The sequence below is a fragment of the Coffea arabica genome, chromosome 1c (genome assembly GCF_036785885.1).
Source record: "Coffea arabica cultivar ET-39 chromosome 1c, Coffea Arabica ET-39 HiFi, whole genome shotgun sequence".
NCBI lineage: Eukaryota > Viridiplantae > Streptophyta > Magnoliopsida > Gentianales > Rubiaceae > Coffea > Coffea arabica.
In genome coordinates this window covers 52,643,416-52,662,636 of record NC_092310.1, presented here as the reverse complement: position 1 = coordinate 52,662,636, position 19,221 = coordinate 52,643,416, and the positions used below count along the sequence as shown (strand labels likewise).

The 19,221-nt window shown below is 39.4% G+C and overlaps 1 protein-coding gene across 3 annotated transcripts; it reads left to right on the top strand.

The window, feature by feature from the left end:
- Positions 1 to 3,439: 3,439 nt before the first annotated feature.
- On the top strand, positions 3,440 to 18,143 carry LOC113727784 (zinc finger CCCH domain-containing protein 24-like). 3 transcript variants are annotated; one of them, XM_072077133.1, is made up of 15 exons: positions 3,440 to 3,775; positions 4,371 to 5,108; positions 5,863 to 5,955; positions 6,051 to 6,374; positions 6,550 to 6,622; positions 6,863 to 6,995; positions 7,084 to 7,237; positions 7,397 to 7,480; positions 7,801 to 7,923; positions 8,635 to 8,808; positions 8,946 to 9,080; positions 9,347 to 9,442; positions 16,309 to 16,632; positions 17,528 to 17,571; positions 17,657 to 18,143. In XM_072077133.1, exons 2-15 carry the CDS (start codon positions 4,581 to 4,583, stop codon positions 17,904 to 17,906), a joined length of 2,535 nt encoding a protein of 844 aa, XP_071933234.1. In that variant the 5' UTR covers positions 3,440 to 3,775; positions 4,371 to 4,580; the 3' UTR covers positions 17,907 to 18,143. The 3 variants fall into 3 exon arrangements, with proteins under 3 accessions (XP_071933234.1, XP_071933233.1, XP_071933237.1); XM_072077132.1 differs by having other exon boundaries at positions 4,230 to 5,108; XM_072077136.1 differs by having other exon boundaries at positions 3,440 to 3,785; positions 4,230 to 5,108.
- The last annotated feature ends 1,078 nt before the right edge of the window (positions 18,144 to 19,221 follow it).

Genomic DNA, 19,221 nt, shown 5'->3' with positions numbered 1-19,221 from the left:
AAAGAAATTGTGTGTCACATCGAAGATTATGCGTAGGTGGTGCAAGTATTTTCTTTCTCTTTTTTTTTTTCCCGTTTTCTGAGAAAAAAAAAAGGTTAGCATTAACATTTTGAGAATGCATTAGAAGCCTTTATGCGCAACATACAAATTATAATTATTTCCAGAATCCTTAGCTATGTCATGAATTTTTTTTTTTTTTTATCGACACAGAGGTGTCCGGATCAATCCTTACGGGGCCCGACTAATTCCCTGCGGCTCAGGCTCGACGTCCCAATCCGATCCAAGCACGATAAGTGCGCGGAGGAATCCAGCAGAACAGAAACTCGAACTTGGGACCTAAAGGTGGTGGAAGGTGCTACGTTGAATCATTCACGCGAGGACATGAATTTCTATTTACTGCAGCGTTAGAAAATCATCTGTCAGATAGTAACATGAATGATCCGATCCACTGAATTTTGATATTGATGATTCTTTAATCTCAATCTTTCATCAGGGTTTTGTTTAAAATGCAGAAGTTTTTGAACTTTTCAGTTTTCCAGTTGTACATGTAGATCTTTCGTATCAATGCATCCTCCAACTCTTCAGCTCCATTGTATGTGACCATGTCACATCAGCCATAAATTATTAGCCCTTTAGATCTTACACAGCAAAACTTACAGGAATCTTCTTTTCCTTTCTCTCTCCCCCCCAACCAAAACGAAAACTTTTTCTGGTGAAGGCTGCGTGACCTCCGAATGGAAACCTATAGACGCAATGATTAATTCACACTGTTCATTGTTTTGCGACGACAAATCCACCGTCGGGGCAGTGCTTTTTCACAGTTGATCTGAGAAGCCATATGTTGCCACTCGCCATATAACTCTAGTGAGCAAATGCATGAGAAGTCGGGGTCCCTGTCAAAGATGTATATTTTTGGAGATTACCTTATGTTTAAGGTAATCCTTTTTGGGAAAGGGTTTGATGGTAAGTAGGCATGTCAATGGACAATGGATAGTATTTGGATTGGATCTCATGGATTTATGTATCTTGTAAACGTACTATAATTAAAAATCTATGTTACAAATATATGAATTTCAAAAAATATATAAATACCACTCAATTTTTATTTTCAAATAATAAAATCAATATTCAAGAAGTTGAATGCAATATTATGAACTAAAAAAATAACTACTATCGACCACTTCTATTTATTTTTAAAACTTTAACTATATTTACATCCAATCTTTAATTTATTTTTCTTTACTTTATCTTATTTTTCTGAAAAAGTTTGTACTAATTACAATGATAACTAGGATTATGTTGGAAAAAAATAATCATGAAATCTTATTGAATTTGATCCAATAACCAGAGAATTTTATAATATTTTATAAATTTACTAATATATATATATAATTTAATTATATATACATGGATTTGGGTAGAACCTGGTATGAGTTTTGATTTAAATATGAATTATAGAAAATTAGACCCTATCCAGACTCATAACTCTTTTACATGATCTGGATTTGGGTAGGGTTTGGGTTTAAGAACTTAAATCTAAATCCTATCCAAGTACGTTAGATTTGAGTTGGATATAAATAAGATCCGATCTATTAATATGCCTAATGGTAAAATATGAGAGGTTGTAAATTGAAAAACTTGAATCATAAGATCACATAATATATATATATATATGATCACATAATATATATATATATATATATATATATAAAGAATAAGTAACCTTTTCAAGATCACGTAATATATAATGGACTTGAGGATATATGATGAATTTACATCCATCATGACAAGGCACGGTAGTATTGGACATACCTAGAAGATACTAAAGGATGGAGAGTTGTATAATTTTCCACGAGTATGCAAGAAACGAATTCTTTTCAGCATTTAAACAAACAATCTATTAAAATTGAGAAATGAGACTCTTCCTTCTATAGTTTAGATTTGTCCCACCAATAATTGCATCGCATTAATTCTAGTACTGTGCATCGCCGTCATCTGCCTTTTTCTTTTTTTGTTTCTTTGGTTCTGCATCGCCATCATCAATCTGTCGATTTGTGCATCAAAATTAAGTGTCGGATGGCTTTGAGGCGTGACAAGTTGACACTCTAATGATTCGGAAAATTTAGACTTTTGTGTAGCATCCCCACAATGGCAACTATTAGCATCCACAACAAAAGCGGTGGGTGCAAAAGGGCCATGGCCAGTTGATCACCGCTTAATTTGTTCGCCAGGCTAGACATATACATGTAGGTGCAAATGCATTGAATTTGAATCTTGAACAGATCATGTCTCATATTTTTGTTGATTAGGGACTGCAATCGCCGTTCGAGAGCATGCGTTGGATAAATTTCGTCTGGTGTAATTATCTGTTAATCATACGAAAGGATATGACGTACTAGGCAAGCTTCGTACGACGGACAAATCATGTCGCAAAATGCTTTAAAATTTTTTTTTTTTTTGTACTTTAAACCTTTTAATGATGCAACTTAAGTTGCGAAGTTCGATAATGCACTGCATGTATTGTTCACTAATGTAGAATTGTAAAATGACATCCAATGATCGCAGCGCACTTTGGTAATTCCATATCGGCTATGCCAATCAAATCATTCCCGCTTGCAACTTAAACCATTTGAGAGGATTAATTACTTGGCAAAGTGCAAAGAGAAGGAGTACCTAATTAAATTTCAGGCTTGGTTCTTTAGATGTTACCCAACGTTAATTTAGCGTGACCACAAGTTGACCTTTAATATCCTTCGAAATCTCTCCCGATAATCTTTTTTTCATTTCTCTTTAATAAGGTTTTGCTTTAGTGGTGATTCTGGTCAAGTGATCAAGGTCGACATTAAGAGCTAAACATTTTTAGTTTAAATTTTAGAAGTTGTGAATTTAGTCTAATGTTGTCTATGCTTGCGTTTATCCTATCAAATTTGGTTTAGCAAGAATTGACCTCACAATGTAATCTTACCAAATAAAACAAGAAACATACCCTGCCTACGGGGGAACAAAATGAAAAAATAAATAGCTTACTGCACGAAGGGTTTGCTTGGATATGATTTTATTTGCAAAAAAATTATTTACTTGTATCATAAGTATATTTTTAATCATATTTTTTTAATTGACACATATCATGTTACAAAAAGTGTTACGATATTTTTTCAAAATATAATCTCCCATCCAAACACAGTAGTCATTTTATCCCAAGCAGCTGGTAATTACAGAATATTTTTGCAAAAATGGCCAATTTAGTCCATAAACTTTTTTCCCTGTCGATTTAGTCATTATATATTATTTGCAGTTAATTTGATCCCTAAACTTATATTTTGATCCAATCAAGGAATTCGGCGCCGCCGCCACCGCATAATTTTCATCAAGCTCCTAATCGAGCAACCCAAAAGGGTATTTTAGGGATGTTGATGTTGAGGTTATAACTAAAAGGAATAAATTGGAAAAAAAACCCCAATTCTAAACTTAGAATTATTTAAAAAAAGAGAGATCTGTCCAATTTTTTCAAACCTGTGTACAAAAAGTACTGCAATTAAATGCATATGAGGAGGAATTGGGACAAAGCATGCTAAAGCTCAGCTAGCGATCGAGTTGTTAATTTTGTTGTTGGTTCAAATGGTTCAGAAATAGGAAACTCGACTCATGAAGGAAATGAGAAATATTGCAATAGAGATAAAATCGTGTGATGCTACTGCCTCGAACAATGTCGAATTGTGACTACATGGACAAAGGCAAACCCATCAAGAAGGTTTCATGGTTGCAGAATTTTGGGGTAATTCTTTGTATGTGCTAAAGCTTAGAATTTGTTGAACTATTATGGTTGTTTAGAATTTGTTGTATGGGTGCAGAAAATCTCTACTATTTGACATAAGATTAACCTCCACCAACCATGATTAAGCTATTAACATAACAAAATAGACAAGATTTAAGTTCTTAAATTTACTCAATTTGCTTGACTCCCCTTCCTCAATATTGCATCATTCATGCATTTCATCCCCCACTCCCTCCATCCTTCGATTTCTTACGCCCTCTGATTCCTTATTCATCACAATCTATTTCGATTTTGTTTAGCAAATCATCAACTAAAACTCTAGATTTTATCCAAGAAAGTTTTTTGTTTTCGTTTTGGGTTTTGGATATTTCTCAAAAGACTTATCGACCAGTTAATTTTTGTTATAGCCCAACATCAAAGTCCTTAAAATCCCCTTTCTGGATTGCTTGATTAGGAGCTTGATGGAAATTATGTGGTGGCATCGCTGTTGAGTTTCTTGATTGGAACCGAAATATAAGTTTAGGGATCATATTGATAGAAAAGTGGGATTAAATTGCCTACATTTTAAAAAATTTAATCTCCCGCCCAAATACAGTGTTGGGGCTGCCTGGTGACTACACAAGCGGCCCATTTCAACAAGATTTACCAACATAGCTTGGAAGGCCGCAGAGACTGAAAAGTGAGAGGTCCACAACACAGGGAAATATAAGGACCAATCCAATACTCTGCGGTTGCACTTTTGACAGTTTTAAGTCATTAACGTCGATCAACCGAGAAAAACCCGACTGCTGTTCGGCGAACAAAAATGTCTGCTGCTACACCAACAGAAACCTTAAGCCCGCCGGTTAACCAGCAGGATTCATCAAACCACGTCGAACCAATTGAAGCCCCTCCCGAATTGACTCCCAACACTGACAGTGACACAACTGCGGAAAAGCGAAAGCGCGAGGACCCGGACCCGGAATCAAGCCCGAACAAAGACCGGGAACGTGAGATCCACCCATTCTGGAAGACGAGCCTTTGCTCCTATTTCAGGCGGTCCAAAGGCTCGTGCAGTCACGGTGACACGTGCCGATATGCCCATGGGGAGTTGGAGCTCCGGCCCCGACCCGACAACACTTGGGACCCGACATCCGAGCGAGCTAAGAAGATGGCGAGAATAGATGAGGGTGGTGGGACGGGGAAGGAGGATAGGAATGACTGCATGATGACAGAGGCTTTTGCAGATGGAGAAGAAGGTGGTGGTTCTTCAGAGGCTGGGTTGGCTAAGTGTGTCGTGAACCTCCCAATGAAGTGGACTTCGGATAATCTAAGGAACTTTCTCGATGAAAATGTGAGTCGGGCCTTTCTTTTTCTGTGAGCATAAAAGAGTGTAATTCTATGTGCCACTTAAGTTTGAAATTTGGATATCTTAGTACTGTTTGGTTGAGAAATTTGGAGAACGGAAAGGAAAACTAGAAGAAATTAGTGTTACTGTACATTGATTGCTCACGACCTTGGTGCTTTGAAGTTTACAAATTTATCACTTTCAACCCATTATTGGATTGAAACTCCTGCATGGAAGAGTCAAGCTTTATGTTTGAAGAGTTAAAAGTGCATGTTCCAGAAACCTTTTTTTCTTTTTTGGAAAAGCAGGTTCCAGCAACCTTGATTCCAGCAACCTTGATTAATGGCCCAAAGCCAATTCTCTCCTTTTTCCAAAGTTGTGGGTACAATTCTTTAGTCTGTGCTAGTGTTTAAGTTTTACGTTCTTATGTAATTTGATATAAGAACGTTTGTTATACTTGCTAAAGAAATTAAAAATTGTATCTTTGGATATTTAATATGTTGGTATTTGAAAACTTAAGCGGGTGAGGTTGTCCTCTCTAGCTCTCTGATGTATTCCTTTATCAAACTCGAGAAAAGTCTTCAGTTTTAAGTTATTTTGAAATAACAGATCAGAAAAGTATTCTTTTTCTGGTTTCCCTTTTGATATCTTCATCTTCCATGTTTTGTTTTGACTTAAGCTTACTATGCTTTTCAAATATGTTGCATTCTTGGTGTACCTTCATGATGATGTAATTGGACTGTATGTTGCGGTTTTCCAGGGAATTTCCTTTAAGTCAGCTAAAAAGAAGAAAGGTATGGTTGTCGGATTTGTGAGTTTTGAAAGTGCAGAGCAAGTTAATAGCGCATTGAAGGTACCCTTTCCTTCTACAGATATCAGTGAGAGTCATTAAGAAACTTATGCAAAACACGATGTTGAATTCTGCTTTCTCAATTTTTAATATGACAGGAGTTGGATGGAAAGTCTATTGGCAGCAAAAATTTGAAGATTGGAGATGTGATACAACGATCATTTGATAAGAAAAATAAAGTGGCTGTGCCCAATGCTCAGGAGCATGATCAGAACACTGTGTCAGTCAATGGAAGTTCTGATATTCATGAATCTTCAATTGACACTGAAAATGGTGAACCAACAGATGAATGTTCAGCACCAAATAATTCAGATTCAAAGGGTAGAACTGCTCGTGATGTAGTAACTCCACTTGCGCATATGCCTTATGCTGATCAGTTAGAGCACAAGAAAAAGTCTCTTACCCAGACCCTCAAAAGACTGGTCAGATGAACTTTTCTTTTCCTTTTCTTGATTTGCTTTTACTTTTTAACCCCTCCTGTCGAGTTTCTTACATTCTTTTTTGAAGTTATCTTTTCGTAGTTACTCCTTACGAGCTTTTAGTTGCCAACTTATGGGAATTTAACTCCTGGTTAATGTTTCTCGTTTTTCTATGTAGACTCGAAATGCACGTAAAGCTTGTCCAAATGGTGTTCCACTTCCAGAATGGGTTCTCAAATCTAGAGAAATAGGTGCTGATATAATGATATCTGAGAAATTGAAGAAGAAAATTTAAAAATTTTTGAAATTATTTCATACATCTGAACTTATTGGAAAGGAAGAGTGGTCACTCTTATCTAAGCCAGAATGAGGCTGCTAATGATTTTATAAAAATTGAAATGTAACTTTTGTTACGAAATTCTTCCCCTTTTAATTTTCAGCAGAGGAAAGTGTGTTCTACAGCTGTCCAACCAAATGATTTGGATGTGCAGGTGGTCTTCCCTGCAAATTAGAGGGGATAATTGAGTCACCTCTTGTCAATGAGTATCGTAACAAGTGCGAGTTCTCTGTGGGTTACTCCCTACAAGGAAAACCAACAGTGGGATTTCTGCTAGGCAATTTCAGGTCATCTACATCAAGGCAGACTTTCTTTCCACTAGTTTATGTTATCATTGTGTGTTACTCATTACTTGAAATTGATAATTTAATTTAGGGAAGGTGTTACAGCTGTTCAGGAACCTGTGGATTGCCCGAACGTATCTAGAATTGCTAGCAGGTATGCTGCAATCTTTCAGGAATTTTTGAGTCACTCGAGCTTTCCTATTTGGAACAGATTGAATAATATGGGATTTTGGCGTCAACTGACGGTATGTTCTGAATAAATGTTTCTAGCTTTTGAGTCGCTTTATTGAAGTTCACAGTTGATGACTGAAGTTGATCTTTTCTTCTGGCATTTGGACTTGGTCATAGAAATGATATCATTTTTTCCTTTCTGCTGCTTTTTGGTTCTTGATCTCCATAATAAGGTTCGAGAAGGGAGGAAGCCAGGCAAAAGTGCTGAGGTTGAGAATTCTGATACGACTGTTTCAGAGGTTATGCTCATGGTTCAGGTTTTAATCTTATTAACCTGTTCTTTAAATTTCAGGTTATCTGTTTGCTAGTTGCAAAGTACAACTTTGATGTTGCTTTTTTTATGGGAAAGCTAAAAATGAATTGGTTCATATTATTTTTAGCTTTAGAAAACATAGTATCACTCTCTCATAACAAAACGGGACAGAAAACTTATTCCTTGTGCATTTATGAATCAAGATTAGCACTTATATGCTTCTTTGACACCAATGTGTAACAGTCTACACTTTGATCATGCATTCAAATTTCTGATAAGTTTTTGTTTGGCTGGCTTTTGCTTTTATGATCGCTAATAACTTAGGTTTGCACTACGGGCTTTGATGATGAAAAAGTAAATGATGAACTTCAAAAGATGGCTCGAGATTTTTCTTCAAGAGCTACTGCAGAATCTCCTTGTTTGCCTTTAACAGCCATAGTTGTCCAGGTAATGAAGAATTAGATGTTGGACTGCTTATTAGAAGGTAATGATTACTTAGTTGCACAGGAATACAAGCTTGTTGATACAAACTTTGGCCAGCATCATTTTGTAGTTATTTTAAGTTATCCTAATAGCTTTCTGAATCCCATGTCACATTGGAGAAATAAACTACTTCACGAGGTAAGAAATAAGAATTCTTCATATCAAACAAGATCCTGAACTGGATCTGTCTGCCAGCGTTGTACCAGTTTGCTACGTTGGCTAAACTGGTTTAATGCTTAATGACATCTGTCCTTCATGTTGAAAGTTGCTGACATCAAAATAGATTATCTCAGTTGGAACCTGAAAGACTTTTAAATAGATTATCTTGTTGAGATACTTGTAAGTTCACATTCTGTCAGGAAGAGTATGAATGGGATACATGCATCTGGTAACTGGGACTAGGCAATTGGTCAAACCGATATAAGAGTGCCTGGATTGTACTTTCGGAGGTGGAACTCATCGTACAACACTAGTTTGATTAGAGCACTTCTTGTTTGCAGAAATCAACTAGGGTGCTGCTATTTTGTAGTATTTGATTCATAGACAACTTTCTCTTTTCTTTGTCTTTAGGGAGGAAATAGCTTATATCCAGTTACTGTGTCGTCAGATTTAAAAACTTCATTTTTTATATTTATGTGGTTTACTTATCTAATGTTGTGCCTTCCTATCTTGTAGGATCATAAAGGAATTTCAAATGCAGCACCAGCTGAAGCTCCTCTGCATTCCCTTCCCATTCCCAGGGAATGTAGTGATTCAGGAGTTGTTGCACCTTATGATGGTGTTGAAGCTAGAATTCATGATTACATAAGTAATCTTCAGTTCTCTATCTCTCCGACCGCCTTCTTTCAGGTGAGGCACTATTTATTAACACACCATCCACGCTCTCTTTCTATCACATGCACACACACAGAGACGCATATAAATATTCTTCTTGAAGTCATTGTTGTTTCGCATGCTAGCATCCTACCATTTTAGACATCTTGCAGGTCAACAGCCTTGCAGCTGAGAAGTTGTACGCGCTTGCTGGGGAGTGGGCTGGCTTGGGTCCTGACACCTTGCTTTTTGATATTTGCTGTGGTACAGGAACAATAGGTCTTACCTTAGCTCATCGTGTTGGCATGGTAATGCTCATGGGCTTATTCAATGAGCTTTATGACAATTTTTTTATTTGTTTCATATATCGACAGATACACTTTATTCCATAGCCTGCTATCTCGGGATTGATAGAATAGATAAAATGTATAAACCTTTGCACAGCTTACATGATATTTATTTCAAGAAGCACTTCGATTTTCGTTTGTTGTTTATATGTGACTATTGGCCTATTGTTTCTCAAATTCTTCTCCTTTTTGAAGAAATCATCATCAAATAACTGAGCTTTTGTTAGGTTGTTGGCATCGAAATGAATGCTTCTGCAGTTTCGGATGCTGAAAGGAATGCTGATATTAATGGTATAAAAAACTGCAGATTTATCTGTGCAAAGGTCAGCTTGGCTCAATTTCTTTACTTGTATGTTTTTTTTTAAAGGTCTTTAGTAATCATAAATCTTGTTTGTGCGGTGAAATAGTCTGGACTTAAAGTTTGGTCTAGGCTCAACTATTGGTTAGTCTCTTCAACATCTGCCTGTGGTGTTAAATGCCAAATTCACAACCAAATTGCGCCTGCCAGTAGGGCTGGTTAGTAAAATTAAAAATTATATTGCTGGATCACTTGTTTGTTGGTAATCTCTCATTTACAGTGATGCTTTGTACATAGAACTGGTGAATTTGCGATTAAAAAAAATGGTGAATGTGTTTTGTTCATCTTTATATAAATCTGTGTTTAACATACAAATATGCTTTGTTGTGCCTATTTTTTCTCTTATGCCTGATTTGTTTGTTCATACATATATTACAATGACATAATTTATATCTAATGAAATAGAGTATTGGAAAATAATATCAGGTACTTCTTATTCATATAACGATACTAAGATGTCCTCTCAAGCGAAGCATGTGGGGTCTTACATGTTTAAGTCATTGGTGAAACAAAAGTGGATATTTGGATTCATGTTGTTGGCACATGCTACTTTTTTTTTTTCCCCAAAACTGCAACATTGTATTAATAATGAACCAATTACAGTATTGGTGGGCAACTGCCCTTACAATCTGCTTGAACTTGTTCAAGCAGCCAAACTGGGAAGTTTTCCTTCCATTCAGCATTTTGCTCCAAAGTAATAGCTACTTTAGCTAGTTTGTGACTAACAAAGTTGTTCACCCTGTTTGTAAAGGTAAAACAACATTCATCAAATTTTGACCTAAGTATCCTGATATCATGTACAATTGTTGCTATAACTACGTCATCCTCCTCACTACACACTGCTTTGACTACCTGACTACAATCCACTTCAAACTCTACCCTTCGCCAACCTTGCTGTTGAGCAACTATCATGGCCTCTCTTAGTGCTTTTGCTTCTTCCACCTTTGGGCTGGCACAACTAAAATTTGGAACAGCCCAGGCCCCCTGCAATCTTCCAAGCCAATCCCTTGCTACCATCCCCCAACCTGCCGTATCAGCTTTAAGGTGCAACGCTGCATCTGAGTTCACCTTGACCCAACCAGCCCTTGGCTTCCTCCAACCTGACAAAGCTTCATCCTTCCTCGCATGACCTCCATCAGTTCCCCTCTCCCATTCCTGAGCTTCCTGATACTCCCTCCACTCCCTTAACGCTTTCTCCACTGCCACCCTTGGGTCCCCATGATTCTCATCGAACTGCCTTGCAATCCTGGACTTCCAAATTTGCCACAGCAAGTTGACAGTCAGAATAATGCGCTCCCTCCCATTTTCCTCCTTTGCTGCCCGCTTTAATTCCTCCCACCAGTGCCAGAAACTGTTTGAAAACATCTCCAACCCATCCCAGCTCAGTGGAGCAACCTTCCATATAACCTTGGCATGATGACATAGAAACAAGAAGTGTTCAATAGTCTCCGTGCTCTCCCCACAGTATTTACACATGGGATCACCTTTGGAGCATCTCTCTCTGATCACCGCATTAACTGGCAGCACCCCATGCAGACATTTCCAAATGAAATGCTTCAGCTTATGTTTCATATTCAAACCCACAAAAAGTTCCAGCTCGGATTAGTTCCCACCTTTGTACAACTAGATCCAGCATCTGTCTTCCACTGCGACCCCCTCCTTCTCCCCTTCTTTGCAAATTGATAACCTGACTTAACCGTGTACATACCTGTAGGAGAGAAGTTCCAATATATTCTATCCTTCAGCGGTTGCACCCCAAGCGGGATTCTCAGTATACTCTTCCCTTCCTCCTCCTCAAAGACTTGTTTGATCAGTTCCCTATCCCACCTCCCGTCCCTAATAAGCTCACTCACTTTCTGGACCTTCATCCCTTCCCTTCTCCTCGACTTCACCCTTCCATCCTCTGAACTAGGAAGCCAGCGATCCGCCCAGATGTTTATAGATTTCCCATCCCCCACCCTCTTCCTAGTTCCTTCTTCCAACAGCTCCTTTGCACTGAGAAGACTCTTCCAACACCATGAATCACCATTAGATGCCTTTGTATCCCAGATAGACATTCCTTTAAAGTATCTAGCCTTCATTATCTTGCTCACCAGGAGGTTTGGCTTAGTCAGAAGCCTCCAAAGCTGCTTAGCCAGTAATGCTAAGTTGAACTCGCGCAGCTCTCTGAAGCCCAACCCTCCATCTGCCTTAACCTCAGTCAGCTTTCCCCACCTGAGCCAGTGAATCCTATGCTCATCCTTTCTCTGACCCCACCAAAACCTAGCCATCTCTGAGCATATATCCTTACATAAGGTCTGTGGCAACAAGCGGCAAGACATTACATAGGTAGGTAGAGCCATTACAACTGATTTCAACAGTACCTCTTTTCCAGCTTGACTCAGTCTTCTCCTTCCATCCAGTAAGTCTTGCAGTTGCTTTTTGCCTTATAAAATCAAACACCTGCCTTTTGGATCTCCCGATGACCAACGGCAATCCCAGATATGTGCTCTGCAACACTTGTCTCATTCCCTGCAGCTCAGCCAGCACTCCTTTTTGTACCTCCTTAACGTTCCTGCTGAAGAAGATTGAGGATTTCTCTACATTGATCTTCTGACCAGAAGCTCGTTCGTACACCTCCAGGATCGTCCTCAGATGACCAGCTTCCTCCCCACTTGCCTTACAGAAAATCAGAGAATCATCTGCAAAAAACAAATGAGACGGTCGGGGAGCACCTCTTGCAATCCTCAAGCCTGACTGCCTTCTTTGTTCTTTAGCTTGTTTTAATAGGGAAGTAAACCCTTCAGCACATATCAAAAACAAGTAAGGGGCTAAAGGATCCCCTTGTCTCAAGCCTCTAGATGGTCTAATAAAACTTGTTTTCTCTCCATTAAAATTCACTGCATAGGTTACACTAGTTACACAGTTCATGATCCAGTTGATCCATCTAGGACAAAACCCCATCCTAAAGATCACCTTGGCCAGGAATTCCCACTCAACACTGTCATACGCCTTGGACATAACTAGTTTGAGAGCCATGCATCCCTCTTTCCCAATCCTTTTATTTTTTAGGAAGTGAACACATTCATGAGCTACAAAGACATTATCTAAAATTTGTCTGCCCGGAACAAAGGCAGATTGTGACTCACTGATGCAGCTATTAAGGACAGTTTTGAATCTGTTGGTCAGAACCTTAGAAATGATTTTGTAGAGCACGTTACACAAACTAATTGGTCTGAAATCAGTCATGGTACAAGGGGCATCAGTTTTAGGAATCAAGTTAATCAAAGTTTCATTGATTGACTTAAGCAGAAAACCAGAATGGAAAAAACTGTGCACAGCCTGGATAACATCAGATTTGATAACGTGCCAAAATTTTTTAAAAAAGGCAGGAGACATACCATCTGGTCCTGGAGACTTGTTTGGATGCATTGAGAAAACAGCTTGACTTATTTCCTGGTCTGTGACTGGCCTGATTAGTTTCCTATTCATTGCAGCAGTGACAGTCTGTGGGATCCCTTGCAAGATTTCTGCAAAATCACCAGGCTTGTCTGATGAAAAAATTTGTGTAAAGTAGTCTAATATCTCCTTGCAGGTCTCCTCTTCGCCCTCACACCATTCCCCACTCCTCTTCTGCAACACACTAATCCTATTCCTTTTCCTCCTACCAGTTATGATAGCATGGAAATAGCCAGTGTTTTTATCCCCCTCCTTTAGCCACTGCACCCTGGCCTTTTGACTCCAAAAAATTTCCTCTCTCTTGTAAGCCTCAGCCAGCTTCTTCTTAATGTTTATTAGGTGTGCCCGAGAGCCTCCATCAGTCCTTTCCTTTGTCTCCTTTATCTCCTTTTTCAACATTTCAATCGGTTTTCATGAGTTTCCTGCACATCCTTTGTTCCATCTCAGCAGATCCATTCTAACCTGCCTAATTTTGCACTGCACTTTGTATAACCTAGATCCCTGCTGCTGCTCCCCCCATGCCTTCCTTATCACTTCCCCTATATCCTCTTGCTGTAGCCACCTTCGATCAAACATAAATCTTTTCTTCCCTCTCCTTCTAGCAGGTCTTGTATCCAACACCAACATACAATGATCTGAGGCCTCAGTGTCCACATGTAGGCACTTAGCTTTTCCCATCTTCTCTACCCAATCTTTGGTGCCTAAAATCCTATCTATTCTCTCCTTTACCTCACCTTCATTTCCCCAGTTGTTACTCCAAGTCCATGGTTTGCCTTCATATCCTATATCCACCAGTTCATTGTCATTTATAAAGGATCTGAAATCTTGCAACCTCCCTTCTGACCTCTGGTTCCCTCCCCACTTTTCACTATTGGAAACAATATCATTCATATCCCCCATTATGGCCCAGTATTTCCTGGAAATGACTTCCCACTGCTCTTGCCTGATTCCTGAATCTGCACTAGCATAAACACATATACACCACCATTCACATTTTGCTTCACCATCCTCTATTAGTACCTCAATGGTGAAACTAGTAAACAAAGTCTTCTTTACCACCAACTCCTTTTTCCACAATACAGCCAGCCCCCCTGCAGTGCCAACTGGATCCACAACAAAGACATTATCAAATTTAATCCACTGCTTGACCTTATTTAAGTAACTTTTCTTCTTCTTTGTTTCTGACAAAAATACTAATTCTGGAGAGTGGAGTCTCATGACCTCCCTCAATTGGGGAACTGTCAAGGGGCTCTCCGCACCTCAACAGTTTCACACCAGAGCCTACATGAAAACCTTGGAACCCCTTGTAGGGTGGGCTCCAAACCCTCAGACAGATCCATGCATTCACTAGATTCAGTCCCAAATCTGACCTTCTTCCAATTCTCTTTCCCTACTCGCCCCACAGCACCCTCCCCTTCTCCTTCCTCCAGCTTCCTTTTCCCATTCCCAGCTCCACTCAACTCCACATTTGCCTCTCCCAGTGGCCTCCGCTTGCTCACCTCTAGCACAATTCTTTTCCATTTCCTGCTCACCCCTTGCCTTCCTGTGGACTTACTCTTTTGTTTACCCCCCTTCCCCCTCCCTTTACTTTCCCCAGACTGCGACCCATCATTCCCCCCTCCCCTTGATCCCTCAGTAATCTTGTCTCCCTCAGCATTCCCTTGTACCCCATCAACCCACATCAGGTCATCAGAACCTCCCCCCCCCCCTCCACCAGACTTTCTTGCCCTTGTAAATCCCTCAGCCCCTCATCCCTCCCATCGTCCCCCTTTTCTCCAACCAGTCTACCACTATCCTTCCGGAACCCCTCATCCCCTTTGTTCACTCCTTCCCTTGCAGCTTCCCCTTTACCCCTACCCCTTACCTCACCAGCACCCTCCTTTCCACCCCTGGAAACCAAATTCTTATTCAGCTCCCCCTCAGACCCGCCTTTGGATTGTGCTGCCTTATGGAAATCTTCCGTATAGGTTAACAGCAGTTTGTTCACAGGTCTCTCCTTATCCTTATTATCCCATGCATGACCTCTCCTCCTCAGTCCCCCCATTCCCGTTGCCATTCCTAGTACTCCTATTCGGACTTCGAGGAGGACTAGCTTTCAACCAGTTCCCAAACTGAGAATCCCCCTCTAAGTTCAACCCCTTCTGCCCACAGTTTCGTTCAGTATGCCCAATCTTACCACAACCAAAGCAGAATCTGGACATTTTTCATATCTAAAAGCAATCCACCTTCTCTCGCCATTACAACTCACCATGATTCCCCGAGGTAGGGGAGCCGAGAGGTTAATTTCTACTAAGATTTTCAGGTGTTTCCCCTCCTTACCCCCACTCTGTGGCACTACCACTTCATAAACCTTAGGGAAAATGCTACCTATCTTCCTTCCAGCTTCTTTCGTAACCCAATGCAACGGAATGTTCCAGATCTGGACCCAGATTAGTGTATTATGCAGTGCCTCTACATCATCCTCCAGTCCTTCTTTCCACCTTAGTAGCACTAGTGGCTGCCCGTCATAGATCCATGGCCTTCGACTCATCACTGCATCCATGTCATTTTCCTTTTCAAAGATGAACTGAAACAAGTTGCGTCCAATTTCCATTACCTTGAGATTCTTTGCCTGTGACCACATACTATTCACGAAGCTCCTCAGTCCACCTATATTTGCCTGTTTATCCCCCCAAACCCTCCCGATCAGACTCATATTGCACTCTAGCACACCTTTCGCTACTTCCTCCTTCTCCAACCTGACACCATCTCGTTCCTCCTCAGAGAGATTGAACCTTCGTAGAATGTCCTCAATGTTCTCCATGCTCCCCCCACAGATGAGCCACTGCTTGCCAGGCTCCTGCTCAGGCCAGTCACGATCCAAAAATAGTCAGCGTTGTAACAACGCCTCCAACCAAGCTCCAATACCAAATCACCTGAAAGCTAACACACACCAACACGGAATTAGAGGATTCAAGACACAAACCTAAACAAAGAACACAGGATCAAAAAAGAAGAAAACAAAAGATAGAAGCGAAGATCGACTCTCCTAGATCGCAAGGGACTGGGACATCAGGATAAATTGCGCTGCGTTCCCTAGATATCCAAGCGTAGATCCAGAGCGAGTGGATGAATTCGGTAAGTTTCCTACAATGGAAGGTTTTTTATTTTGGCTCTTGAGATTGAGCTTATTTTGGGAAAGTTTGTTAAGGAAGTTTCTAACACCCACAAGAGGTGATTTCCTCTCTCTAGAAACGAGAGAAAACGCTCTCACAGAGAGAGACTCAACCGGGCTTACTTAGACTTTATCTTGCCTGGCACATGCTACTTGAGTATTGCTTTTTGTGGTTTTGTAGTTATTATATGTGTTAATATAAAACTATTGTTCCTTAAGTTTGTATATCTTTGTTTCAGGCAGAGGATGTAATGGGGAGTCTCCTGAAAGAGTACCTGACTTTATCTCAGAAACAAGAGGAAATTATGGAACTGGCTGAGGACAACAAAGAAGTCAAAATTTTTGAAACAACTTCTGCAGAAAGTGCCCTAGAACCTCAAGAAAGCTCAGATCTTGAGAACATGAATTCTCATCATGAATCCGGGTCTCTGGATAATGGAAATGTAGAAGCTGACACCCAATACAAGAGCTTTTCATCCTCTGAAAATGGGACCACCTCAACAAAGCAGTTTAAAAATATTGTTGCCATTGTAGATCCTCCACGTGTCGGTCTTCATCCTACTGTGAGTCATGCAGTCCTTTCTGATGATAGAACCATCTGGATTACCTTTCAGATCCATCATATTTCTGTGTCCATTTGAAGATCATTTCTTCTATGCCACTACAACTGGGCTTTGATAGTGTTGTTGGGTCTTACTTCTAATTGTAATTTCACAAAGCTTCACCTCCTAAAGATACAAGACTGAACTTCATTGTCATTAGCCTCTTGTTGTGACTAATAGGAGGACTAGTAGATGTTCATCATCCAATTCATGACCTGCTTGGGTTATGATTGAGGTGGTTCGGTCCTATTTTCTTATGAAGGTCAATGTAGGGGATCGAAAGATGTGGTTGAAGCCTTTATAATCCTGTATATTCAGAATTTTACATAATTAATCTATTTGTGGCATAAAAGACAGTAAGTTAGAAAGTCAGTGATGCCTCCCCTCCTATGATAAAACTAATGAAAGTAGTTTTTGAGTCTCTCCTTGAAGTCCAGTCATTTAAACCCTTGGCTCACAACTCAGATATCTGCCCCAGTACTTTTTCTTATTTATTTCAAACATGGACAAAGCTTGCAAATTTCAGTAATAATGTAAGTATGCAAGACCAGTTTTGGGGTAATTCAGGCTTCATAAAGTAGTCCATACTTTAATATTGATTTTCTTTGAATAATGGCGTTGCTTCTGGACATGTTTAACTGTCTGCAATTTGTAACAGCTTCCCAAAACTTAGCAATGTTTTTGCATTACATCAATTTGAGTTGCCTCAACTGATCTGTGAGTTTGCATACTGCAATTTTTGTAGTTGTCAAATGCTTAGAGCTCCTCAGTATTGGCTTTTTTATAGCTGCTTCTCCTTAAACTTACTCTGTTGAAACTAGGTGTTTTCTTTTGCAATGACTGTGATTTCTTTCAGGTCATCAAAGTTTTGAGGACAAATGCAACTTTAAGGAGACTTGTGTAAGTATCTCTATTGGATGACTGGTACTTCTACTGATGTTGTTCTTTACTGGACCTTCATTCATTTCAATTTGTTTGTCTTCAGCTATATTTCCTGTAATCCTGAAAGCTTGGTTGCAAATGCTATTGAACTCTGTACTCCATCAGCTGAAAAAACTGAGAAAGGGGGTCAAAAGAATAACTGGGCATGGAGAAATATGAGCAGTGCTGGTCTTGCTCGTCATAGGGCTAAATCCATGCCTTATTCTGAGCCTTTTAAACCTGTCAAAGCTGTGGCTGTTGATCTTTTTCCACACACTCCACATTGCGAACTGGTGATGCTTCTGGAAAGGTAAATATAGCTGGTAGACATTCCCAAAAAAACTACAACGTTTCCTACTTTTGAAATTTCAGTATAGGGATCTTTTGTATTCACTAAAGCTAAGGCTGATAGAACAATTATAGTTGTAATTTGGCATAGTGAAAATTTTATCTTGCGGGCGCAATTTTGTCCCTTGTTTCTGTATTCTCTGTAGGAGGTTCACATGTGAGGCTATCCCAATAGATATATTGTCACATGCCTTTTACAAGAATTTTCATCTTCTTTTGTCATTTAGACTTTGATGATTTTCATTTTGATTATAGATTCACTGAAATTGGCAGAAAGTTGTCCATTTCTGTGGATTGTCCAGATTATTTGACAAGATTTTTGAAGTTATGATCTAATTTCTCCTAGCTTTGATACTGAACTCTAAAATTCACAGAACCGGTCTGTGTGTACATAATATATGTACAACCAAAATCTGATCTTGTCAATTTTATGGTTCGCATGGTTGCATAACACATGGATGAGTACATTTCATGAGTTGCATGGTGGTCATCTCTACTCAGGGTACCCCCATAACATGATTCCAAGAGCTTTCACCTAATTAGCCTCTATAAATTACCTTTTGAATGGTTTAGAGATATGGATCCGTGTGCATGTGTGTGTGCCTGTATGCGTTTCCAATGTGGGCTTTTTTTCGGTTTTTTTTTTTGTTTGGGGGGGGGGGGGGGTTGGGGGTGGTGGATATTCATGTGATAAACCTAGAGCTGGCATTTTGCCATAATACTTGTACTTGGGCTCTGGTGTTTCATTTGTAGCCAAATTATATCAACTGTCACTTTTTGATACTTGTAACCTTGCCAATACTTTTCTTTGTTTATAGCCTTTTTAATGTGTAAGGAAAGGTGAATGACAGACAATCAAGAACTAAGATTATAGTTGATACGCATTTTTTCTTTATTTGACAACCTTTGACAGTAATCTAAAATATGCATCATTTATATTTCTTTTACTTTTCGCGTCAATAGAGTGTTTTAATATGCTAACAGTCCAGCTGAAAAGCAATAATTTCTGGAGTCTCTTACAAGCTAGTTCTTGGTTGGCATTTATAAAATATCTGTGAACATCATATGCCTGCCTTAGTAAGTCTCGCATTTTCTTGAGTGAGAAAAAAAGGCAAATGTAGTCCATGATTATTCTGCTTTTTGATGCCTTTTGAATCTTAAAGCGCTCTTGATGAAGAGAGTGGACCAAGAAAAAGGAATCAGGAAGGGAAAAAGTAAAAGCTAGAAAGAAATATATGCAACAACGAGGTTTGCAATTCTCATGTGGAGTATCGAACCTAC